The 27,693-nt window shown below is 43.5% G+C and overlaps 1 protein-coding gene across 9 annotated transcripts in view; it reads right to left on the bottom strand.

The window, feature by feature from the left end:
- MTCL1 (microtubule crosslinking factor 1) overlaps window positions 1-27,693 on the bottom strand; it is a 174,249-nt gene that overhangs the window by 76,914 nt on the left and 69,642 nt on the right. For all 9 annotated transcript variants that reach the window (XR_012638098.1, XM_074944619.1, XM_074944625.1 and 6 more), the window contains exon 4: window positions 2,635-2,694. Coding sequence is in view for 8 of the 9 variants with exons in the window: in XM_074944619.1 (XP_074800720.1) it covers window positions 2,635-2,694 (60 nt within the window). In the remaining variant the exon portion in view is untranslated. The remainder of the gene's footprint in view (window positions 1-2,634; window positions 2,695-27,693) is intronic.

Genomic DNA, 27,693 nt, shown 5'->3' with positions numbered 1-27,693 from the left:
AAAATATGGTATTTCTTCTGCTGGCAGGAAGACACAAAGAGAAACAGAGACAAACTACCATCTCCTCACCACCACCTGCTTAAGGGTATTTCCAGGCAGAAGATGGTTAAGCATTTATTGCATTGGAAATCTGATGACAAGGTACCATTGCTACAGTACCCAAGCAGCTGGCTGAGTGCCAATCCTCCTACCTTGTGCTGTTTCCTTTGTGTTTTGACTGCTGCCTGGCATTTACCGAGTAGCTCCATTCTGTAGCTCTGCTGCATAGAAACTTTTTTTCTTCAATACACTTAATGGTAGAGAAGTACAACTAAAAGACTTCTGTTTTGTTTTCCCTTTATTTCAAGGCAAAAATAATTTTACAGGGTATTTACTGGGTCTGCACTGCGGAGGATGGAACAGTTCTGCATATTTTCCCACTGTGAACACACAGTAAGTGAGAAATTGGTCCTGATGTAGTCTCTGAATATTTAAGTGCACAGATAGCATCAATCTATTATTAGAATCTAAATTCGTGGTCACCTTTGCTTGTAAAACCATTCCAGGAAAGAGTGGATATGAGACATAAAGAGTCACTTTGTGGTCTTGGACAAGTCACTTAGGTCCAGACTCTCAAAAGGTATTTGGGCAACTAACTCCCACTTATTTCAATGAGGATACCTTTGAGGATCTGGGCTTTAGCCTCTCTGTGACTACAATGTGGGGATTAGACTATTTTCTTACCTGTTCCACACCAAGGTGGTGTGAGAGTGAGTTAGTAAATATTTGTAAAGCTCTTTATAAAGGCATAGGACCAAATTCTGACTATTCTTAGGGTATTGCAGGGGGAGGGGCTGGGGATGGGAGCATAAGGAATACTCTGTTTGTGAACCTTCTTGCTTTCCCTGAGCACATGGAAAAAGAACATTCGTGCTCCCAGCAGCACCAGACAACCCGAAGTGGGCATGACCAAGCCCTCGCTTATAATCATTTATATAAACCCAATAGTTTGCCAGGTGCTTTACAGACAGGTAGAAAAAAACCCCGGCCCCAAATAGCTGATCATTTAAACAATCATCCTCAACACAGATGATGCTGCAGGGGGGCACACGAGGTCATGTGCTCCCCCTCCCAGATTTCTGCCAGGTTGGGAGTCGGGCTGAGCGCAGCAGAGGGGGATGTGCCTGGGAAAGGCACCAGTACCTAGTGCTCCCACTGAGCTCCACTAAGAGTCACCCGGAGCAGGGAAGAGAGATGGGGCTGACAGCGCAGCTTTGCCAGAAGGGACGCTGCAAAGTCTTCCGAGTCCCATCCCTTCCTCGCCTGCAGCTGCAGTTACCTGCTTGGCAGTAGGTGTCTGGAGCCCGATCCGGTCTGCACTGAGCCTGTAGTGGGGAGGCGATGGGAGAGTAAGTGTGGAAGGAGCTGTGAAGGGAGTGGAGGCAAGGTGGTGCCAGCTTGGAGCGGGTGTGGGAGCTGCAGGAGGAGTGGGAGAGGGGCCACAGGCAACATATGGCGCGATCATGTGCCCCCGACCTTTAAATTTTGCCCTCACCCCACCATCGAGAGTTACCAGTTGTCTCTGCTCATCAATTGGCATTTTGGGAGGAGAGTACGTTGCACCCTTTCAAAGGCTGCTTCCGATGAATTCCTACGTTTGCTCCCCAGAGACAGCATTCTGTCTGCCTGTGTTCTCTGCAGATCTTCCAGATCCCACTGGTGCAGTAATCTCCCTTCCCCCATCTTACCCATGCAGCAGGGGCTGGTGAGGACATAAAGTGCTAAGTGTATTATTATTATTACAAATCAATGGATGTTAAGATTCCATCAACTTAGAAAAAACCTATAAGGATGAAATCACATCAATATACTCAGTTTGCAGATGGGGGCTGAGGGGAAGTGGAGAGAAAAACCGGAGGTACAATCTCTCTCTTTCCAACGGAGCTGTGATGCTGCTATTGACTCCTCTTCACAGTGATCTGAAACCCTACCCCCAACTCAGCATTATTAAATAGCTAATGGAATGGAGACTAGAAAAGACTTCAACCACTGCAGTCAGCACAAAAAGGAAAGGAATCTGGGCCGACTGCTTTCCTGCAGAGAATCAACCTATGGAAATTCAATAAAATCAGCATTCTAGTGTGGAGGGCGGATAGCACGGCCTCTTTATGTTAACTGAGCTAGAGGAAGCAAATATTTTTAAGTTCACATGTTGTTCACCTCACATGAGAAACCAAACCTTGGGCTCTGACACCAGAACACATTAGGTGTTGTTTCAGTGTGTGAACTCCATCTGGTGCCACAATGCTCATTATCACAAAAACTTTGGCACCATGTATAAATTTAGTTAGTCCCTGAGCTATGATCCAATTACTTTATGAGGCAAGGTGATTTTCTTTTCCTGAAGAAAACCGTTAGCCTGAGTCTAGATACCAGAGATGAGAATAAAACTGAAGAGCTGCACAGTTTAAAAAGCAAATTCACGTCCTAAATTGCCTCTAAATTATCTGAAATGTCTCAGTGGATTTAAGTCTAATCAGGTCTGTTTGACATTTTTGGTGGTTCTGTCAACACCCAGTAAAGAGAGACTTTGAGTTTTCCCCATTTAACTGTCACATGACTATGAAAATCATCACATATTCTTGAAAATGGTACCTGTGTGAATGTCTTCTTTTCTTTGTGCATTTCTCGGCTGCCTCTTCTCTTCAATGAGCTCTGAAACAGATACAAGCAATTCCCGATTATTAACTAGTTGCACCCAAACCCCTGCAGTTTGGCAGAGACCACCACCTTCATAAAACTGACACAGTGAGAACATTCTTCAGTGCAATCAGGGACTTAATTTCCTACTCATTATTTAAAAAAGAAAATCAGACTCTTTTCTATTAGCTTTTGCTACTCAAAGCCATTTACAGTAAAATGCAATTGCAGTAGTTAAAAGTTCACCAAGGAAGGAAGTCTATTCCCCCTCCTCCTTGTGGCAAAACCTGCTTTCTGCAGAAGTGATTTATATTTGATTGATCTGGGAGAAATCCAAGAATGTTACTCAAAATGGATATGAAACATATTTTGGAAACAGTGCAGAAAAGTAGTGTAGGGAAAGAGATGACTACATATGTGTAAGCAACACAGCATAACGCAATGAGCCTAATCCTTGCCTGTCACATACACAGAAGTGCTTGATTTAAGGCAGCCTAATAGCTGCCTCACTTGAGTACTGAATTTATTTTGCAAGTTTGATAAAAACTTTACAGCTTTATACATTTTTTAATGTCATTTCACAGGCAATTGCTTTTAAGGACCCAGAAATGAAACAATTACCACTGTTTCAAATTTCAACAGTCTTCAGCCATCCAAAGGAAAAGGAATAGCTTTTTCTTATATGTTTACAGCAGGTGTCAAAGTCATTAGTTCTGTTTCTCTATCTGAATTTTCTATTTTAGGGTTAAACTCAACGGGTGTAAGTGAATGGCATCCACTTATATGAAGCTGGAATTTGGCTTCTGTAGCTTAAAGTTTGGAAGAGAAATGATAATATCCATTATTAGGCAAAGAGGCTGACAGGCTACAAAACTACAGAATAGCCTGGATTCAAAACTGACCATCTTGCTTCATGTATTCCAACCACTTATAACATTCCAAGAAGAAGCACCCTCCTCATCCACCCTTCTCATCAGTCCATGGCTGAGCTTTCAGACTCCTCCCATCTCCCAAATCTAGCTACTTTAGGCTACTTCCCTCTACTACTGCCTTTAATGGCTTGCTCCATGTTTGTGTAAAAAGAAAATCTGTTGCATGTTGACCACTTTAAGGAGGAAAGTGGCAGCATTTCATAGAGACAGTACTTGACAGAAAAGATTTATTTTTGTTCAATAAAATTAAATAGCCTTCAAATGAGGCCTGAAAAGGAGGATGATACTCCCTAATCATAAATCTAAAAGCACAGCAGCTTCACTACACAGGAGGATTTTATCAGGACAATTTTCATTTATTTTTGTGCTCTAAGAACAATTTCCAGCTGACACAAGCTCAACATTGTTCCTACTGGCTTGCTCAGAGGCAAGGCTTCCTTTTGGGGCACTTGGCAGAATTGCTGCTTATAGATTATGATTGCCTTGGAGCCCAATCCTGGTGCCATTAAAGTCAATGGCAAAACCTCCATTCAGTCAAATTCTGCTCTGAACTATAGGGGATAAATCCAGTGTTACACTCTAAGCTTCAATAGAGTTACTCCAGATTTAGAACCGTGTTCAGTTAGTTCAGTAAGAACAGGTCTCTGGGTTTGCTTCTCCACTGCAGTAATGTGCACACACAGCATGAGCTCCAGTCATGGGATAGGAGAGGAGGAAGGAACTCTACTAAATAGGTAAATCCACTCTAGTGTCTAGCTATCAGCTGGTAGACAACACATTCTGAACTCTAACGAAGGACACACAAAATGTGGGAATCCAAATAAAAGCTATCCATGGCCTCTTGGTCCCTGGCTATTGAATTGGGGTTATTTTAGCTATTAAACTACTTTAGATTATAATTAATGCACTCCTAAACCAAATCCCTTGTGTGCTACAAACAGCAAAACTATTTAAAACCTACTCATACGCTACTGTATGTACAAGATATTCTACAATTTATATTTTTAGATGTTCAGGAAGTTAATCTGCTTTCCAGCTTAATGCAATGATTCCCTATAGCTAACATGAAGTCATGCTAGGATAAAAGGTCCTCTGCAAACAAATATATTTTACAAAAATATTTTAAAATATCAAAATTATTATTTGAAAACTTTTCACATGTCCATCCAGGATAACAATGCCTTCCTCCCTACCCCCAAACACCATCTTATTCAGGAAACACATCTACCTTTGGATGAAGTCAATAGCTGGAGAGGCAATGTGGTCCAGTGAGTGGAGCTCTCGCCTAGGACTCAGGAGATGTGACTCAGTAGATTGTGACCACCATCCTGTTGTGTGACCTTATGCCAGTCACTTCACCTCTCCATGCCTCCATTTGTCTCCCCACTCTTAGGCTATTGTCACATTCTGGGATGCAATCCAGACCAGTAAGAGATTATGTCACTGCCTGTCCCGCAACCTTGGGCATCTCACAATGCTTTGCTGTTGTAGCTCCCAACCTGGGCTGCTCACAGACAGCCAACAGCCTACAAGTCACACCCTGAGTGTGTGTGTACAGTTGCAGCTCTGACCCCAGCAGCCTGTCAGCAAGACACCACCCACACTCTGACTTCCACCTGCCTTGCTTACTACTTGCAGGATGACCCGAAAAAACTCCCAGTCCCGAATTTTCCCCCAAACACATGTTCTGCACTGTCCATCCCTTTCCTGGACAGATCAGATATTACAGGTCCATTGCCCCTGTAATATTCAACAGTCTGCTGCTTTATACAATTCAAGTTTAAACACAGCAGTGGATTGGTTCAGATTAAAAAATAAAACAAACAAAAGAAGATAGGGTTTTGAGTGCATTCAAGGATCAGGTATTAAAGTCAGAAATGGTTACAAGAGAAATAAGGATAAAATTATTTTTAGTAGTGAAAATTTAACAAGCTAGACTTGGTTCTAGGTAAAATCCTTACCATGTGTTCCCACCAACATGGCTGATCAAATTCTCAGGTCAGGATCTCTCCCACAAAGTCAAAGGGCTGGTTTTTTCATCTTAGATAAAAGGGTGAAGGAAGGGGAGAGAGAGAGAGAATTGCTTGGGGTTTTCTGCCCCTTTCTTTTATAGTCCAGTTAACTTTTCAAGTGGATTCTTTTAAGGGTTAGCTGCCCTCAAAGCAAAGTTTATTCAAACGGTAAAGAAGGTGAAACGGAGTCTGGTGATAAAGGAGGCTCCATGTTCTTTCCTCTCACCTGTTTTTGCTGAAATGCAAATTTGCTTGTCTCCTGCCTTCTCTTCTCCTGATTGTCTCAAGGGCCCTGTTTACTATTTCTGTGTAAATTGAAGTGAACACACATTTCTTCATTCAGGATATTTCTGCCTGGGCTGGGCTGTGTACTGTGGAACATGTGCTAAGAACATAATGCAGGGGGATTTCATAGCTTTACATATAATGTTGCTACATATGTTTCACTATGATATTATTGATCAGCGAGTTATTAGTTTTCAAATGATAGCTCACAAGACATATTTTGTACAAAGATTATTACAATAGCGTGTAGGAGTTTGAATATATATGTGCTTTTGGTCTCACCTATTTTGTTTATTTAGATTGTAAACTCTTGGAGGCAGGTGGTGTCCTAGCATGATGGGGTCCCAGTCTCAGTTGGGGCCTCTATGCACAATCTTAAGACAAACACTAATCACACTTGAAACGCAAATGCACAAGTCAAAATGTGGAAGACCTCCTAGTCCTGCCCATGCACTAAACTGAATACAGAAATGGCTATTATACAACATGAAGATGCTGTGTGATACTACTGTAACTGTTATAATATGCACCTGAAAGTAATACAGCCCTTGTTCATCTGTAAGCAACAGTAGTGGGAAATGCAAGGAAAGGGAGACAAGCTCGAGCTGGCCAACAGGTAGCACAATACCACGGGGAAGTAGCAAGTAGGGCTGAACATGACTTTGGAAGTGGTCTACTCCACCTAGCACTGCCTGAAGAGATGAAAATCCAAAACCACATGGTAACAAGTTATAGTTTAGAGCAGAAAGATGGACCCTACGTCTTAGGACCAGCTTGTTGTTCCCCTCTGCTTTGCATTAGTGACACCTTCTGATCAGTTCCAGTCTCTCACTTTCTTGAGAGGATCAGCTCCTGGCTGCTGGGGGGAGAGTGAGGGGGGAGAAAAGAATATCTCACTTACTCTTAGGGTCCCCTCCAACTAATGAAGGAGTTGTGCTGCCGGGCTTCAGTCAGAATCTTGTGCGGTCCTCTTTATAAAACTGGACAGATCCATGGTGATAGGGTGTATGCAAAATTGAGAATAATCGATACAGATCGGATCACTAGGAGGAGAACCTTGACCTGTAGCACAGGTACTGCATTTAGCTTGAAAAGGGAGTTTGCATATTGTTTTAGTGCAGAAGCACCTCCTCCCTGGCCCAGAAATGGTATGGCAGCAGCCTGCCCTTCCATAGGACCTGTGCCCAAAATTTGAGTGAGCAAGAGAATGTGAGTATGTGGAAAGCAGGGTGGTGAGGAACAGAATGAGACTACATAAAGCTGTGTGTAGGGTAGGAGGGGTGGGCAAAATAGTTGTGCATAAGCCTGAGCGAGGGAAGAGTGCAAGACCAATGGATCCCCACACCCTTTAGGAGTGCATGTATGGGAAGAATGCAAGATCCCCGCTCCATCCCTGTGGGCACAGGATGCAAAGGAGTATGGGGCAGAAACCACCAGATCCTCTAACTGGGACTAAGGGTGGTGTGAACTATTTTAAACAGAAGAAGTTGGTAGCATGCTGTCATAAACATACAGCTAAGGGTAGCCTAGAATTCCTCCTTACCTGTAAGGGGTTAAGTAGCTCAAAGAGCCTGGTTGGCACCTGACTAACAGGACCAATGGGGAAAGAAGATACTTTCAAATCTTGGGGGGGGCGGGGAAGGTTTTGTGTTGTGCTCTTTGTTTGTGTGGGGGTTCTCTCTTGGGACTGAGAGGGGCCAGACAGAAATCCATCTTCTCCAACCCATCTTAATCCAAGTCTCCAATATTGCAACCAGTATAGGTAAGCCAGGCAAGGCAGATTAGTTTATCTTTTGTTTTGCTTGTGAATTTTCCCTGTGCTAAGAGGGATTTTTATTCCTGTTTTCTGTAACTTTAAGGTTTTGCCCAGAGGAGAATCCTCTGTGTTTGAATCTCAATACCCTGTAAAGTATTTTCCATCCTGATTTTACAGAGATGATTTTTACCTTTCTTTTTTTTAAAATAAAATCCTTCTTTAAGAACCTGACTGATTTTTCCATTGTTCCAAGACCCAGGGGTTTGGGTCTTTGATCATTTTGTAACCAATTGGTTAGGATATTATTCTCAAGCCTCCCCAGGAAAGGGGGTGTAAGGGCTTGGGGGGATTGCTGGGGGAAGAGGAACTCCAAGTGGTCCTTTTCCCTGATTCTTTGTTAAATCGCTTGGTGGTGGCAGCATTACTTAAACCCAAGGTACAGTGGAGAATTTGTACCTGGGGAGTTTTTAACCTAAGCTGTAGAAATAAGCTTAGGGGGTCTTTCAAGGACACAGAAGATGGGTCCTGTGAAGAAAGGGTGAGAGGGGCAATGGAAGGGAGGTGGGAAAAGGATGTACCCAAAAAGCAGAACACTCAGGGAAAGGTGAGAAACCCCAAATTGGGGAATTGTGACTGGAAACCTAAAGGAGAGTTTGCAGATAACATAAAAATTGGGGGAGTGGTAAATAATGGAGAAGACAGGTCACTGATATAGAACAATCTGGACTGCCTGGTAAACTGGGCACAAGCAAACAAGACACATTTGAATACAGCTAAATGTAAATGTACACACCTAAGAGCAAAGAATCTAGGCCATATTTAAGGGATGGGGAACTTTAGCCTAGGAAGCAGTGACACTGAAAAAGATCTGAGGGTCAGGTTGGATAATCAACTGACCAAGAGCTCCCAGTGAGATGCTGTGGCCAAAAGAGTTAATAAGATCCTGGGATGCATAAACAGGGAAATCTCAAGTAGGAGTAGAAAGGTTATTTTACCTCTGTATTTGGCACTCGTGTGACTGCTGTTGGAATACCGGTGCCCACTACTCAAGAAGGATGTTGATAAATTGGAGAGGGTTCAGAGAAGAACCATAAGAATGATTAAAGGATTAGAAACCCTGCCGTATACTGATGACTCAAGGAGTTCAATCTAGTTTAACAAAAAGAAGGTTATGGATTACCATCTATAAAAACTTACACAGGGAACTTATATTTGATAATGGGCTCTTTGATCTAGAAGGGAAAGGTATAACATGATCCAATCACTGGAAGTTGAAGCTAGACAAATTGAGACTGGAAATAAAGTGTACATTTTTGACAGGGAGGGTAATTTAAAATCAAGATTGGATATTTTTCTAAGAGATCAGATCCAGGAATTATTTTGGGGAAGTTCTATGTCCTGTGTTATACAGGAGATCAGACTAAATGACCACAGTGGTCCCTTCTGGCTTTGGAATCTATATAACACCTCCGTAAGAAAGGGAGGGAGAGAATGATTCAACGACAGACAGGTCCAGAAGGGAGGAGTGAGAGGAAAGGACAAGTTGAAAGAGGTATAGAAAGATTTGGAACCCTCCTTCTGAATTTTTTTCCTTCTCCAGTTTCCTACACCCTCTGTTTCTGCTTACATGGCTACCACTCTGAATTGCCTTCGAGAGTTTAGCACATCTGTATTTTGCATGTAACTGTGGTAGCTACTTGATGTATCCCAATGGTTGCATTTGCAAAAGGAACGCTAGCTTTTGAAAATCTGGCCCTAAGGGCAATTTTTCCCCACTGTGATATGTGGGGAATTATACACAAGTATCAGTGCTGATTATAAATTGTGTAAATAATGTTCCACATGCCATGATAAATGATTACCAAGACACTAGGCTTTGGAATGGATCATCATAATTTCTGTCTGCGTTATTAGAAAGTAATGTATGCAGAGAGGGATCTTTATGTAAAAAAAAAGCACATAAAAAGCATACATCAGGGGCCAAATAATACTTGCTTCATACACACCAGTAGTTGAAATGGCCTCATTGGGATTACTGGTGTGTGCAAAAACACACACAAACCACCAAAAAAACCCATGGCTATTTACTAGCATCTCAAAGGGTAAATTTATTATTATCACTTGTTATTTGTTAAGCACCAGTGTGTTCACCAATGAACAAGACAAAATAAGACAGTATCCTGGATCCATTATACATATTTTTGTTTTCAGAAAAATACAATATTAACATATTGGGCTGATTCTTCTTTCACAACAGTTTTACACTAGGGTAATTCCAAATATTTAAACTGAGTCACTCCTGATTGATACCAGCATAAGACAGAAGAGATCAGGTCCGCAGTATAACAGATAGTTACAAGATGGATTTAAGAATAATGTTTTACATCACCGTGGGATAATTATAAAACACTTGTTTCTATAATGATATTTCTTTTGTTGGTATATTAATGTTGACAAGCAAATGTGGAGAAACATACTTTATAAAGGGATGTGAACAAAGAGATGGTGAATACCTGAAGACAAGGGAGTTTTAGGGGTAAACAGAAGCATGGACTTCACCAAATGTGGGTATTTATTAAAACAACAACAAACATTCTGCATGCAGAACAGAGACTCCAATGGCTAGCTACTAAATATAATTACCTTCGAAGAGAGGCTAAATGGGTGGATATATCTTTACATGATCAACATGATACAAAAACAAACAGTCTAAGTATTAACATTTTTATGAAGCTTTTCCTGCATTGTGGGGGAAGAGAGGGTTATAAAAGCTTATATGCAGAGATGTGATAGAAGCCTTAGCACAGCCACTGTGAAATCTTTTTCACCATGAATGAAAACCTTAGTGTCCTCTGTTATCAATACTGATATGTACCATAGCTTAAGCCACAAACCACACAGTGGGATGTAGAGTGAGGATGCTATTGAGAGTTCCCAGAGGCATTTTTTCCTGACATCTCCCATGATCTCTGGGGAAAGGCAGGCCCCCCGTAGCAGTTCCACCAGAACTTCACTGGGAGGGAGTAGCATGCAGTGTCCCCAGCCATGCCAGCTCATCTCTTGCAGCTGGTGAAGCAGCATCTCTTTTGGAGAGTCTAGCAGTGCTAGACTTGCAAAATCCCTGTGTCCAGGAAATGCAAGAAGTGAAGCAGGAGATGGCCTTTGCACAGGGTACAGGATAGGAAAATTCGTCCCAGTCTTCTCCCTTTCACACCCTTTTAGGGTGAATCACAATCTGGTCAGTTACTGAGACAGAGAATGGTACAACTAAAATATTTTTGTGAAAAGGCCTGTTTCTCCCAATTCAACTGCAAATAAGACATTTCTACACACGCACTACTGGGAAAAAATGAATTGGAAACATTTGTGAAGTGGAGGAATGGAGATGTCGCTTTCAGCTAATGAGTGAAAGCATCCTGATAGTCACTTCCCATATAACCCATACACACAGTAAGGAGTACTGGCTCCATATTTCTAACACAACATATCTATTTCAGGGTACAATATCCTGGCTTTCCAACCCCTTCTTGGGGCCTGTGGTTCCTCATCTGTACTTTAAATAGAGGAGCTAGAAGCCCATCTGAAATTATGGCTTAGAAATATCCTACACTTTATATCCTGTGGCTCCTTGATGAACATTTGAATGTACAGGGCAGTACTGAGGTTTTTCCCATGCAGATCCTAATGTATATCTGGAGGATGGCTAATGGAACTGAAATACTAATTGCCTTCCATTTGCTACAGGCCCCTGCAAAAGACACCACACTGAGCTTTGATAAAATGGAGCTTGATGTAACTGATATGTATTTACGTTTATCCCCATATGATTTCTTTATGAGGAGCCTATAAATGCTATTCCATTAATCATCTGCATGGCCAAGCAAAGTACGCTATGTCTGAAATATCATCAGCATCACAAGCACCACAAGCCAGTGTTCAGGATGAAAGCCATCAATTTCCCTAGAGTAAACAAGCAGCAAAGCACATCAGCAATCAACACCGACTTGAATTCCCCTAGCAATTCATTATGCTATCGTAATATGCTCACAAATGAGGACTTTGGATGGTTGTTTTTTTGGTCTCTTGAGATTAGTTCATGGCATCAGTCCTTATTCATTGTTTCCCAAAGCCTTTTGCTGTTGCTGATATTGTTGTGTGATTTCGTGGGCTGGCCATTTACATATGATTCAGGCTGACATGTCTGGGAACATGAGCATGGAAGAAAGCAGCAGGGAGCCACCTGCTTTCTGAAGGACTTACTGACAAGAGTGCAGCTTTAAACAGCAGTGAAATGGAGCTGGCTGATCTTGCAGAATGATCAGTTACAGAAGAACATTTTAAGATTCGGTCAGCTGAGGCTGACAAGGGTGTCTGAATAAAATCCTTTTAAAATTTATTTTATTACAAACACTGGGTATGGATGAGTGCTCAATCCAATCCCGGCCATGCTGCACCCCAGAGATAGGACCAGTTGAACTGAGTTCCTGCAAGGGACACCCTACATCCTTTGATGTGGATACAGCAGCAAAAGGAAGACAGACACATGCATGTGCAGCAGGACACAATTTTTATTAAATTTTAACATGGGGGGGCATGCTACTCACCCATCATCTCTTATACCAGGCATTTAATTGGTTCCAGGGCTCCTTACTGTATAATCCATAATGCAGGGTAGGCTCTCCTCAGCCTATCCCTCAGGACTCAGCTCTGTCTGAGTCCTAACACCCTCCCCCCACAAGGGGGACAGAGGCTGCAGTAGGATGGGGACGTTGGCCCACAAAGGCTACAAGGTCTCATCCTATCATATGAGCCCAAGGCCCATCACCAAAATCCCAGGTCTTTTACCTCTGGGAATCATTCATTTTATTCCCTTAACTGTGCCAGAAACCAGCGACAAATAAACACCATCACCCCAGTTAGGTAGTAAGCGTGTTCCCACTTAACCCACTGTGGCTTGCAGGTGCTGCGAGAAAGGCAAAAAACTCCCTGGTCCTCCATCAATTGGCCCATGGGAGAAAAAATTCCTTTCTGACCCTCTGAACAGGCAATCAGCTAGACCCACAGCATCTTGTCAGGCCGGTTTCCATTCCTAGTTCAGGTGGGCAGGGTGGGGCTGCTGGAACGGAGCCAAAAACGGCTCCACATGGCCCTGGCACTGAGCTAAATCCTGGGAGCTACGGAATGTTGACCAATCAGCACCCTTCTCCCCCAGCTGGCCAACGGGTGCCAAGGACTCCCAGGGGGAGGAGCTATGTATTGTCCACTGATGAGAGTCTTCCTCCCTTGCCACTGGGACTGTCCCCCTTTCACCATGGCGCCATCAATTTCCCCCACCCATTGATGTGGGTGGGTGGCATTTACTCTGGAGTTTATACATCACTGTCTCATGTAATTCTTCTAAATTTTGTATTCCTTCCCTTTTTGCGTGGTGTTCGTCACTGAAAAAAAGCCAAATAAAAAATCCTCACAGGAGAAATTTTTCATTAAGCCATAAAGTCTTTTTTATATAGTGTATATGTACACACTCCACACTACCCGAAGAAATGAATATGCTGAGACTGGATTCCTCTTTCCTCTAGTTATTCCTTTACACCTGAAGAAATCAGCAGGAATTCAGCTATAGATTCATTTATGCAGTATTTTTCTCTTCCATCCTGCTAAACCAGTGATCTGATACTGATGTGCAGAAAAGAAATGGGTCATTCTGAGCACTGTCATCTCTCAGCTGAAGCAGCTATTAAACATGAATTCCCCATGCTGCATCTATCCTTTAAATTCCAACATCACAGAGACACTCACTACTACTATTCTGTTGTGTAGCTTCACTTCAAGCTCATACACCAAATGAGAAAATCAGATTCAGAAAGAGTCATCAGGGAACTCCAGACAGAGTTGTAAATAGTAATATAGAGTTAATGCATATGCTAGATAATTGGTTGCATTCCTCCACTTCCCCATCTCCCACAGTATACCCATAATCTCCCATGATAGAGCTGCCATCGCATACAGTATGGTAATTAAAACCCTGATCTTGCACTGACCTCCATGTTGGCACCCATGCAGAACTGGGGCATAACACAGCAATTGCAGCAAAATAGAGATTGATTACATTTCTATTTGTATTATACTAACAGCCCATTGTTACAAACACAGAGATAGACCTGCCCCAAAGAGCTTATGTTATTCAAAGTATGGATGACCCACAAAAATCCATGGGATAGCATAAAAATGTTCTTATTAGTAAATTAAGAGCTGTACACCATGGTACGTGGCATAACCGCCTTTTATTCATGCTCTGAGAAACACCAAAAGTTTGGGGGGCTATTCTATGCATGGTACACATTGACGTAACATTTTTGTCCACACAAGGAATTCTTACATCCCAAGCCAACTAGTTAGTGACTCCAAAACCTCTATTTGTTGTTTAGCTCACTCAAGGCAAAACACAACAAGAGGGTACACTATGACAATTTCTGAAGAAGCAGAATGTTTATAAGCCTTTATATTACAGATATTTGCCTCTGCTATGTGATGATGACAGGTTTTGTGACTGTCTAGACAGCCTGTTCCACAACTATTAGTGAAAGTGACCCTCGAAATTTATGACAGCATAGTCACTTGGTAATTACTCAAATTTTCTGTACCATTCATCACTGGAAATGTTGGCTGCTTTAAACTAGCCTGTGAAATAATCCACTCTTCTACCTATTTTCTATGAACAGTGATTTTGTTCTTTAAGGACTGTACCAAGTCTCCCCTAGCCACCTCACAAAATCTTCAGTCTGGTGCTGCCAGAGGTCAACGAGTCAGTAAGGACTATAGGAAAAGGGGTTGAGTGGAGTGGGTGGTGCTGAGGGAGGAGATTCATGTTTTTACATGTGTAAAGGAGCATAATACAAGAGTATTTGCTGCTGACCAGTGAATTCTCAGCATGCTTTTTCTTGCAGCACAAACAATCTGTGTGTTTAAGAAGAATACAACTAGAAATACAATTATTTCATTTTCTACTGTCATAAACAAATTGCTGAAATGTGGTTGTGGCTTTAGGAGTACAAGCTTCAGCACATTAGAAAAGTGTCCGGTACCAGGGCTGTGGGGAGATGAGGTAAAGAGTAGGGGTTAGGCAGACTGACATTGAAGGAGGGAAGGGGAGATGAATACAACCCCAACAATACACTAATCAGTAGATTAATGCAGCACTTTGATCTAGAATATTGAGAAAGGTGAAAATAAACCAGCTCCTTGGTATCTGGAGGAAGGGGCATTTAGGATATAGGAGTAAAGAAATGCAAGTGGCAAAGAATCCAATAAAAGCAATTGAGAGAATTCTCTCAAACACTTCTACAGAGGAAGATAATCAGAGCCATCCGGTACTCTACGCTTTCAACATTCATGAATTAGTAAGTAGAAAACTGTTAATTGGTGAAGAAAGAAAGAAAAATTCTCCATGTAGACAGCAGACAACTATAAACACAAGCATATTCCAGCTTCTCAGGACTAGAACAACATGCTGTTTCTATGAAGTATTAAATGCAGTTCTAAGGAATAGAAAGATTAAAGGCCAACCAACATGACCCCTCTGCATTGGACATGCCTCAGATAACCTTTATAATCCCCTTTGCCCATCTATCAGTTTACAGCTGTAAGGGCATTGTTCACTGCAAGACAGCTCTCATTCTTGCCGTATATATTATATTAGGCAGAGAGTTAAAACTTACAAGACCCGTGATATTTTTTCTAACAAACTTGAACCTCAAACAAGCTCCATCTTTTTACTTTACACAGACAGACACACCAACCCTCTCTTACAATGTCTGCAACAGTTTTACTGAACGGGGGTGGGGTGGGGGGGGGGATATCGTCCCAGAAAAATATATACACAGCAAGTCATGTGGGACAACGAGTTAACATACAGATAAAGCCAGTTCTGGTGGAATGGAGAATGCTCACCACCACATGAGTCTAGCTGGACCGCAACACTGACAATTAAAAAATAGCGGAGTGGAATGAAAACATGAAACCTGGATGCCCTGGGAGTCTAAGTTACGGGGGAGCTGCAAGCATGGGAGTCAGGACTCACAGGCCTTCCAGCTCTCAGCCAGGTGGGCTGTGTAGAAGCCAACTCGAATCAGGCTCGCTGGGAGGAAACCAGGGAGGTCTGCAGTCTTCAGTTCCAGTAGAATGGAAGATTATGGGCCTGCAACCAATGGTGGATTAATGGGGCTCCGGCCAATTTGGAGACACCCACAGGACTGCCAGAACCTGTGTAGAAGTGGGGAGTCATTGGTGCTGGAAGTGTGGCCCCAACCCCCTTGCTCCTCCTTTTCCTCCCCCTCTTTCTGGACACTCCACCCTGGGCTGCAAGAGCAGCCCCCAGCCCGTGTTCCAACACCCCAGGGTGCACCGCCCAGAATGGGTGGAGGGTCCAGGGCTCTCCACAGTGGCCCGGACTCCCTGGGGGGCTCTTACCATGGCCAGGCTCCAGATTCTGGCCTGGCCAGGGGGTGGGGCCTCAAGGTGGGAGGAGGCTAAGGCCCACCTCAGCCTGCCGCCACACACACCGGGAGGAGACTAGCACCGCCCCTGAACCTCGGGCAGGCATTCAGTGCTGCCCCAGAGAATCTGGGACAAATACTGTCTCAGAGTCATTCAGCCCAGGATTTCTGCATTACAGGACACTCCCTCCAAATTCGGGACGGATGGTCACCTCAATGTTATTCCCTGATTCAGTAACTGCTGTTAATGTAGGTTGTGACATTGCACTCCATATGCTTTATGAAAATATGCTTATGTATGTGAATATGATGTAACTGGAATATGTTTTATGCAAAAGGTCTCTCGTAAGGTATCATTACAAAGCTTACAATATACTGAGTGTGTTCATCCAATTTGTATGCATGTATCATTCTTGTATCTGTGGCTAGAAGTATGCAGTATAACTCTGAGGTCTTATTGTAATTATGCAAAGTGCAGGCCATTAATGGTGGTTTAGAATCTTGATGGCTCCCATTGACTAGGACAATTGGTTATAAATGGCTCTGTTTACTTGCAAACCTTCCTGTGTACATGTGGGCCAGTCCAGGAAGAATGGAGGCTAGGGTTTCACAGGACATGTGATCATGTCACCTGACACTGAAATCCATCTTAAACCTGGTACTTTTCCATTTAGAAGAAGGGGTGGGGACTCAGAGACAAAATATTCCTGCCTTTTGCCAAAGCTATAAAAAGGGATGGAGCAGAACAGAATAGGCTGCCAGTCATGAGAAAGCCTCTGCTTAACACCTAAGATGTCTTCTGGAACTAATAAGGACTGTACCGGGGAAAGGATTGGGCCCAGACTAGGAAGGAGTCTAGTCTGTGACAGAAGCTTATTGGAACATCTCTGTAATCAGTTTCTTATGTATTAGGCTTAGACTTGCATGGTTTTGCTTTATTTTGCTTGGTGACTTACTTTGTTCTGTTTGTTCTTACTTGAAACCACTTAAATCCTACTTTTTATACTTAATAAAATCACTTTTGTTTATTAGTAAACCCAGAGTAACTGATTAATACCTGGGGGAGCAAACAGCTACGCATCTCTCTTTATCAATGTAATAGGGTGGACAATTTATGAGTTTACCCTTTATAACCTTTATACAGAGTAAAATGGATTTGTTTGGATCCCACTGGGAGCTGGGTGTCTGGGTGCTGGAGCTAAGTGACCTGCTAAGCTTCTTTTCAATTAAGTCTGCAGCTCTGGGGGTGTGGACCAGACCCTGAAACTGTGTTGCAGCAGACTAGTATGTCTGGCTCAACAAGGCAGGGTTCTGAAGTCCCAAGATGGCAGGAAAAATGGGTTCAGAGGTAATTCCAGCATGTCAGGTGACAGTCCCAAGGGGGTCTCTGTGACTGAACCTGTCACATAGGTCATTAAAGGAAATGATCACACCTCATTCCTCTTGTACATATGTTCCTGACAGAGCTGTGACACTGTGTGCAACATCTGTGTTTCACTCTGGGTGAAATTCTAGGAACTGAATTCAGCTTGAGTAATGAGCTTCATGGAGGTATCCTGAGCTGTGGAGGGTTTGGAGTTCACCCTCCACCCTCTTCAAGCCTAGTTGGCAGGACTCAGGCCTACAGCACAACCTTTCCATAGCCACTATTCCAGCTTTTGGGTTAGGGCCTTGGTCCTGTGCCAGCATATTTCCTTGCCTGTATGAAGTCCCAGTGAAATCAGTGGGACTCTGTATGGGTGCAGGGTCTGTGCTCTCAGATGCCAGTGCTGGTTTGGGGCCTAAGTGAGCAGTCACTGACCCTCTGTGCTATCCTTGCAAGGGTTCAAGGCCACTGGAACTTCAAAAGCATAAGCACAGATTCTCTTACCCCCAGTTCCAGAGCACAGAGGGAAAAGCTTAAGTTACTGGACAGTCTTTCATAAAGGAGAGGGGTATGAATTTGGCAGAGCCATTCAGGCTCCCAGTCTATCTGCCCCCATTCAAACCACACAGCAGCTTCTGTGGGGGAAAGGAATTATGCTGTGGATGTGGCAATGGGGGCAAGTGCCACGGAGATCCACAGACACAGGCTCTCTCACCTCCATGTGGCATTCAGGGCTGACAGGGTGTTAAAATGAACAAAGGATGCTGGGATGAAGGCCAGGCCTTCATGTCCTTCAACACAGTAGAGCACTGCTGCAGTCAGAGCCTGAACCTTGTGAGGTGCTAAGTGACCTCACAATCCCACTGAGTTCAGCCCTGCTTCATGGCAGAAGTCTCTGGGAACAGAATCAGGCCCACTGGCTTCAATGAGAATTGAAAGTACTCAGAACCTTGCAGGATCAAGCTGTAGGCAAGGAACTTACACACTGCTCCAACACTATTGGCTTGCAGCATTTCTTGAGTGTTGCTGACATGCCTGATACAATCCTCCTCCCCCTCTGAGCTCACCCTATAGCAGTGGTTCTCAGCCAGGGGTATATGTACCCCTGGCAGTACGCAGAGGTCTTCCAGAGGTACATCAACTCATCTAGAGTAGTGTTTCTCAACCTGGGGGTTGCACGCCTCAAGGGGGGGTGGGGGGTCTCAGGATGGTCTTCGGGGGATTGCAAGTGCAGGGCTGGTGTTCAGGGGGTGGCAAGGAAGGCAACTGCCTGGGGTCCCACACCACAAGGGGCCCCATAAAGCTAAGTTACATGCTTCAGCCTCAGGTGGCAGGGCTCAGGCTTTAGACTCATGAAAGGGATACAGGAGTCTGGAAAAGCTGAGAACCCCTGCCCTTTAGTGAATCTAAATACAGCACTTTATCTGTGTACAATTCTGCTCATGAATCACGGCAAACTGCAACTTCTGCTGCTCAGCTGCTGTCACTGCTCTGCAAAGTAAAGCCTCATCACTCACATGCACACATTTCTGCTCCAGTCATGGCAAAATGTAGCAAACCAGGGGGAAGGGGAAGGAGAAAGAGGGGGAGAAGCTACCCCCTTTTTCCTGGACTAAAGAGATAAAATTTGCTACTCCAGACATTTGGAGGAGCAACAGGCCAAACCAGCAATCCTTACGCAGGCAACATGTACACTGAAATCAGCATGTGTGCCTCAGGACTGCAGGATTTGGTGCTATAGGAGTAGTCATAGTGTACACTTACAGTAAGTTTTCATAGAGATCAGAGATGGAAAAGCTCCATTAGGTCATCCTTCCCTGGCAACACAGTACTGTTTCCTGCATTATATTTTATTCCTGAGTGCTTTGTTTAGTCCAGCTTTACATGAATCAAACATAGCAACAACTTTCACCATGTCCGTTGGGAATCTAGTCCACAGTTTAACTAGACCTAAGAGGTGGGAAATCGCTCTAACCCCTGCAATTTAGTCTACAGTTTTTCCCTTTCTAACTTACACTCCCAATCCTCTATTTATAGGGTTGCTCAGATACCCATATATTCTACACTTCACTGCTTCTAACAGCTTGAGACAGTTATTTTAAAGTTAAATAATGGAAACAAACTAGATCCCATAGATGTAGTCAGCTCATAGCTTGGGATGAGATGGACTCACTCATTTAGGTCCCAATGCATTACCAGAGCTACTGGTAGATAGAAGAATGCACTTTCTATAGAGCTCTAGGATCCAGGGAAATATGGAAACCTCCCACTAAAAACCAGATTTCAGTTGATCTCCTCAGGCAGATGGACTGTGCAAGGAGACATGGGTTTGTTTGGGTTTTTGTTTGTGTGTTTGTTTTTCCAAATGAAATATATAACCAACATTTAAAAGGACAAGCTCACAGTGTATCTAGTGAGGAAAATTCAGAGAAAACTATTTTTTCTGATGAAATATAGAAAACCTATTGATTAAGAAATAAACAGTGTGAAGCAAAATAGTCACTTCTCAAGTTCCTGTTTTAAAACCCTCTATTGCATTTACAAAATCTAGGGGCTAAAAAGCTAAAAAATAAACCAAACATATTGTGTTACTGTACTCCAGGTCTGTCCACAATCCTAAAATCCAACCACAACTGTAGAAAAAAACTAAAGTGAGTCTGGGGAGATCTGCTGGCCCCAGTCCAGCTTGGCGGATGGGGGGGGCAGTAGAGGCCCGAGGATGAGCTGCCCTATAGCAACATCCCCTTCTGTACAGGAAAACCACCAGCAGCTCAGCCCAACTAGCAGTGCTAGTTATTGTTCAGGAACGGTAGGGGAGCCAAGAAGTTGAGCTCATACCTGTCATGGGGAAGTTCCCATACCTGGGACATTGGCTGGGTCATTAGCTCCTTACAATGGTGTTAACAACTTAGGAATATTCCAGCCAAACTGGGATGGTTGTCAGGCATGGTTTTGGGTTTATCAAGGCTAAATTAATTGGGATCACACAATTTTACCAAGTATGTTACTAAAGAAACTTAGATTCTCATTCCCACAGCCCCCGCATCTCTCCAACGGACCTGGGTTTCATCCCCCTTCCTAAAGCCCCTTCAGGGAAGGAAGGTCTAGAAGCGTTCCACTCCTTTCCCTGGCACTTTTAGGAGATCAGCAAAGTAAACCTCCTCTCTAAACTCCCAGCAGTCTCTGAATCCTCTTGTCCTGAAACAGTGACACCTGAGACACCTGTGCTATCACTGTTCCCTCCTTTTACCTCTGGTACTGACAGATCTAGGCCTAAGGCAATTCCCATTTTCACCCAAATTTCAACTGATTTGCGGTTTTAGGCCTATCATAATAAACCCTCTAATTTACCTGCTGGTATGTTGAACCTGGTGAACTTCAAGCAAGCTCTGAGATAATAATGAACCCCAAAAGCCGGCAAGCGTTACCGGCTTTTAGGTTTCATTATGAAAGGTTCACACACAGCTTTAGTATTACACTACCTGAAATATAATAAATACATGACTTAATAATAATAATTAATATTTATGAACAAAATTAAGGCTCCTAAAGTATGTTCTGAACAACTGCTAAATAGGAACTTACTACAGGCTAGTACTATACTAGCAGAAACCAATGGTCCACGTAGTTCAATACCCTGACTCCAACAGCAGCCTATGATGATTGCTTCAGGGAAAGGTGTAACCCCAACCCAAATATTGAACCTAGTTTTGTAATCCTATACTATGAAATAAAATGAGGGGGGATTTGATAGCTGCTTTCAACTACCTGAAAGGGGGTTCCAAAGAGGATGGATCTAGACCGTTCTCAGTGGTAGCAGATGACAGAACGAGGAGTAATGGTCTCAAGTTGCAGTGGGGGAGGTTTATGTTGGATATTAGGAAAAACTTTTTCATTAGGAGGGTGGTGAAGCACTGGAATCTGTTACCTAGAGAGGTGGTGGAATCTCCTTCCTTTGAGGTTTTTAAGGGCAGGCTTGACAAAGCCATGGCTGGGATGATTTAGTTGGGGATTGCTCCTGCTTTGAGCAGGGGGTTGGACTAGATGATCTCCTGAGGTCCCTTCCAACCCTGATCTTCTATGATTCTATGAAAAGTAACTGATCTCACCTGGTGATCATCTTCTGCCCTATAAAGCATGAGACTGATAGAACTTTGAAGTTTATTCTAGCTTGGGTAAAGAAGAATGAAGATTGAGAATACTGTGTACAAGTTGGAATGGATATAAACAGCTGAGTGAGGGGAGTGTGTAAACCTATACTTTTTTTGAGATTAGCAATACTTCTCCAATGATAGAAGCCATTATAAAAAAAAGTAAACATGTTTCTCATTCTTCTAATTTAAAATTCTTGTGAAAATTCTTTTCTTTTAAGTCACTTCTCTCTTCCTATCCTAAACTAACTACAAGGAGTTAGTCCTCAAACACTTATCTGTGGGCTACCTTGTCAACCATCAGAAAAATACAGTCCACACCTAAAGCATGGTAGAATATGAACTCTTAGAGTAAGGAAATGAATTGCTATACAGATGTTTTCATGAGTAAAGACTAAGCAAGTACTGTAGGGCTAGCACATAGTGACTAGAAATACATTATTATTTTTTAAACAGACACATTGTTGCCAAGATCTTCTAAAGTGACTAGTGATGTCAATAACCTCAGGGTTTGTTGTTTTTTGGGGGGGGGGGGGAATTGGTGACATTTTAAAGGAATTTGATATTTTGAAAATGTTAAGTCCCGTTCTTCCTCTGAAAAATATGGCCTCATTAAAGTGTTTTAAGATGGGCACTCCAAAACTGGGGCACCTGATATCCCTAGTCACTTTAGAATATCCTGGTCTGTACAGTCTTTATTCAGTTGTGCAGCTAGAAACAACAATCAGGACTATAGTTTGTGTATATCAGGACACACAAGCTCTTGCAACCACTGCAAAAAAAGTACTGTCCCTGCTGCTTAGAGCATGGTCAGAGAGTATACAGTTACACTCCATAATTACATGAACAATAGATTTGTAGTTTTCTCCTTATATGGTCCTGGAGAAGTTCTCATGAGAAAACTTACTTGGATGCTTATTCTGTCCAGTAAAAGATATACAATGGGACTAAAAATGTTTATACAATACAGTTTCAAAGGCAGTTCTGAATAGTGATAAAGCTTTTAAATATTCAGATTTTCCCCAGGGAAAGTCTTTAGCCGATTCACTATTTTAAAAAAATTATTTTTTAAACCTTGATGTGCTTGTTGCTTTAAAAATAGTTTGAAGTCCTGAACACTTGACCACTTCTAACTTTCTTAATAAAGTCCACATTAATTTACAATGTCATCAACTATGGAGCAGTGCAGGGAAGGAGGAGGAATTAAGCCAATAGAAATTTGCCCCTTTAGCACCAGGTCTGGATTTAATCTCCACACTTCCCCTCTTATTTTCTCCCCAGCCCCTCAAATCAATCTCACAGAAGCCCCGAAGGAAGCACAAAAGCTCTAATTGCAGAATCTGGATGAATTAAAATATAAAGTAGAGATGATGTAGTTTCATTTCCTAAGAAATCCCTAAATACACATCAGTTCATATTGTGTACCTGATTCTCTACTTCCTTGCTCCTTGTGCAGCCATTTATACCTATGCAAAGTCAATGCAAAATGGGTTTAAAATGCTACCCTTCTGACTGGGTAGCAGTGTATGCTCACTTGACTTAGGTGTAAGTGACTACACAAGTGCAAGGCTGTGGAAAATCAGGCCTTGTGTCTCTGAAGAGGAAGTGGGAGAAATGAAGGGTAGAACTGGTCCCAAATATACACGGTTTATTTTTCCAAAGGAAAACAAAAGACCAGAAAAATGTAAACATTACATGATTTGTACAGTACCCAATTTTTTTCAGCTTATGATGTTTCAATAGGTCAATATTTTCCATGACTGCATGTATTCTACAATTAAAATTCATCACACATATCTACAGAGCTTCAAAACTAATCTCTACCGCTAAGCTAAATGAACAGCTCCGTTGGCTTAACTAAGACCCTTTTGCTCTATTTAAGTTGCAAGCAGTCAAAGAGAGGGCAACATGTACTCGCTTGCGCACACATCTGCGGCACATGTACACACATCCTGTTCTCTCCAAAGAGAAGGCCAGAAACCTTCCTTTGACCAGTGTGGAAGCAGGATCAAAACAAAAATCATTACTAATTGCTTAATTACAACTTTGTTTTTTTATAGTTAAGGTATGAATTTCCAATGGGATTTAACTACATGGAAAGCTTGAGAGAGTAATAACAAGCTGTTTTAGAGTTAGGAGGAGACAAAGTAACTTTAGACTGGAGTAAGTATTTATCCTTAAGGGTATTATTTTTAATGACCGGTGACTCAATTTTCTTCTACACATCTTCAAAGCCTTCAAACTAAAACTGGCAATTTCCAGGCTAAATAGATTTTCCAATCAAAAGTTATAGCATAAGCTAAAATGGAAGGTGGTTGCAATCTCAAATATTGAAAGAACTTCCCCCTTTTAAGGGAATAAATCATACTATGGTTCTCACTAATGTGTACAGGGTTATGTGTTGGTTTATAAAGTTACTTTCTGTCACTGGGCATGCATACTGCAGTATCTATACACTATCACTTGTTGCTATGATTTCACCAGTAACTTGGAGAGACTTACTGTAAACTGAAACAAGTAGTTTCTGCATTCCTTTCAACTGAGTCAGCAGGAATCCTCTTTAAATATAACACTTTTTTTTTTAAGCTAACTGGAGGCTAACTGAGAGATATAGTATAAGGAAAGAAAGACCAAAAAAAAAAAAACCCAGGCTGAAGAAAAAAAACCCCACAAAACAGACCCAATGCCAGTTTTCTGTTCCTGGCATATCTCAGGTAGTAAGAGAGCTATATAGCTTTTACTGCTACCAGAGGAAACTGGAAACCTAGAGCTGATCCTGCTGCATTCACTACTGTGAGTGATCATTAATCGTGCAAGCAGTCAGCCACCGACTTCACATCAGTAAGGATTGCAGAATCATGGCCCTATTATGGTCATGACTAAATATTTATGCCAATTACACTCTTGTCAGATTTTACCGAGACTGGCTGAATGAAAAACTTTCCAAAGGGTCCCACTACTGCTGTTTCTGTTCTATTTAAACATCTTTCTTTAGAACAGATTGGTCATTTTTCTGCATCATTTTTAGTAGTGAATGTGCATTGATCCAACTAGCTATTTGGCAAGTTCCCAAGTTATCATATACGGATTTTCACAGTGAGACCCTGACTTACTAACTAAAATATCTAGTCACATGTGTGACAGTTTATACCATTATGTTCACCACTTTTACAAGACTATGATAAATTTGTACAAAGTATGTCTTGTGAGGTATCCTTTGAAAAGTCATGATCTGCTGAATGTCATTATCCTATCACACATTATGAAATATGTGAAGTTATAAGTATGACTGCTACTGAAATATGCTGGAATTCTGGGTAATACCCACAAACCAGTTTTTCAGAGACAAAGACACACTGGCCCCAGCCAGGGGTTCAAGGGCTACCACCTGCTTAAGCAGCCATTCTCCAGCAGGGGGAAAGGTATAAACATGACATTTACTTTTCGTTACAGGGACGGTTCAAACCTCGCCTCCACAAGAGACTGCGTGTTGCCTGCACCCCAGCTGAGCTCCTCTCAAAGAAAGGAGAGTGGTTTAAGAATGAGAGACAGTGGCTTCCAACTCACCTCTCTCTCTCCCCCCCCGGCCCTTTAGTCTTGGCAGCTACAATACTCAGAGGACAAAGAAAACATAATTGAACTGGGGGAGGGGTGGTCCTAGCTGGAAGGCTTTTCAGCTAGTACAGATTGCTGTTGCATATGGTGAGACAAAACCTTTTTCTTTTAAATTTACTTTATTTGTTAAGTTAGGTATGAGCTTGCCTTTTACTGTTTTATTTTCTTTTGTAACCAATCCTGACCTTTATGCATCGTCACTTGTAATCACTTAAAATCTATCTTTCTGGAGTTAATAAACGTATTTTATTGTAAAGTGTATGGGAAACTCCATTTGAAATAAAAAGGCTGGTGCATTATCATTTTCCTTTGATGAAATGATAGACTTTCAATGAGCTTATACTCAGTGATGAGCTACCAAAATCTTAACAACAGGATCCCTCCTCACCCCACGAGGGGGTCGTTGCCTACCCCCACCTCCGGGACTCCTGCCCCATCCAACCCCCGAGTTCCTTGACACCCCTGCTCCATCCACCCCATCCCTGTCCCCTGACTGCCCCCAGAAGCGGGCAGAGCCAGAGGGACCTGCCAGGGGGCGAGGTGGGGAGTCCCGGTGGTGCTTACCTGGGGCAGCTCCCAGAAAGCATCCGGCAGGTCCCTCTGGCTCCTAGGGGCGGGGGAGTGTAGCTGGGGGGGAGCAGGTGGAGCGGCCACTCCCCCCACTGATCACATCAAAAGTGGCGCCTTAGGCACCGATTCTGTGGGTACCCCGGGGCTGGAGCACCCACGGGGAAAATTTGGTGGGTGCAGACCCCCACCGGCAGCTCCCGCACCCCACGCCCGGCCCCAGCTCACCTCCCTCCGCCCCTGAATGCACCGCCCCGCTCTGCTTCTCCGCCCCCTCCCCCCGGCTTCCCGCAAATCAGCTGTTAGGCAGGAAGACCGGGGAGGGGGGCTGAGAAGCAGGTGGTGGCTTCACTCTCAGGCTCAGGGAGGTGGAGGTGAGCTGGGGCGAGGAGCGGTTCCCCTGCGTGCCCCCTCCCCACCCGGGGTTATCTGCTGTGGCGCGGGCGGCCCTCCTCGCGCCCCCCAACCCCAGCTCACCTCCGCCTCCCTGAGCCTGAGTGCGAAGCCACCGCCTACTTCTCAGGCCGCCCCGGCTTCCCTCGCGAACAGCTGATTCACGGGAAACTGGGGGCGGGGGCAGAGAAGCAGAGCGGGAGGCGCGTTCAGGGGAGGAGGTGGAGGCGGAGCAGAAGTGAGCTGGGGCTGGGGGTGGGGTGGGGCCGGGGAGTTGCCGGTGGGTGCTCTGCACCCACCAAATTTTCCCCTTTGGTGCTCCAGCCCCGGAGCACCCACAGAGTTGGCGCCTAAGGCGCCACTTTTGGCTGGTTAAATTTAGAAGCCCTTTTAGAACCGGTTGTTCTGAGAGGCACAACCGGTTCTAAAAGGGCTTCTAAATTTAAAAACTGGTTCTAGCGAACCGGTGGCAACTGGCTCCAGCTCACCACTGCTTATACTGTTCAGAAGGGCACTGAGCAGTAAAAGATGCACATTTCTGTGGGTACAAGGCTGGAACTAGGAATTTGCGGGTGTCACCCTATATGTAATTCATGAATGACTGGTCAAAGTGTTCCTGTATTTAGCTTGGAGTGAATCTGCATGCTGAAGGCTGTGTGAACAGGCCAGGAGTGGATATTCTGACAACAAAGCAGTGTAAATGGCACCCTAGGCTAGAGAACTAAGAGGGCACCGCTGTTCAATAGTCCAGATTGTACCCTGGGTAATGTCACAACATGATAATCCTGTGAATAAGGGCCGAAGCATGGGGCACTGGGGGAGAGAAGTTGGAAGGAGATTAAAGAGACTTTTAGACTTTTGCAATTATGTGCTGTTAAGCAGTAAGTTTAATAATTCTAGGTTAGAGGAGATCACGCTTCCACTAACATTTCAAAAGAAAAGAAACCTTTAAAGCCTTCTTTTGAAGTCAACTGTTATTTCCTCAATTGTTCTTGAATTCATAGATTCCAAGGCCAGGAGAGATCACTGTGATCATCTAGTCTGCCCTCCTCTATAACACAGGCCATGGAATGTCCCCCAAATAATTCTCTTTGAACCATAGCAGAGGTTTTCAAATTGGGGGTGTGCTCCACTAGGGAGGCGCAGAGGAACATTCGGAGTGGGAGGGGGGGTGCGAGCAGTGACACCAGGCAGCTTGTGCCAACCCTGTGCGATGGGGCCTGGGCCAGCCCCCACAGAAGGCAGGGAGGGAGCACCATTTCCACCCTCTGACTCACCTCAGTGGAACCACCCAGCCCGTGGGTCAGTGTGCTGCACCGATTTCCACTCCCAGCAGCCTCCCTGCCCAGTGCTGGCTTTGCCCCCAGAGACCACCAGACGCACCTTCCTCCACCCTGAAAACCCAAGGGGCAGATATTGGCCCTGCCTTAGTGGTGCAGCTT

Source organism: Natator depressus, chromosome 2 (genome assembly GCF_965152275.1).
Source record: "Natator depressus isolate rNatDep1 chromosome 2, rNatDep2.hap1, whole genome shotgun sequence".
NCBI lineage: Eukaryota > Metazoa > Chordata > Testudines > Cheloniidae > Natator > Natator depressus.
This window is presented reverse-complemented; position numbering and strand designations above follow the sequence as displayed.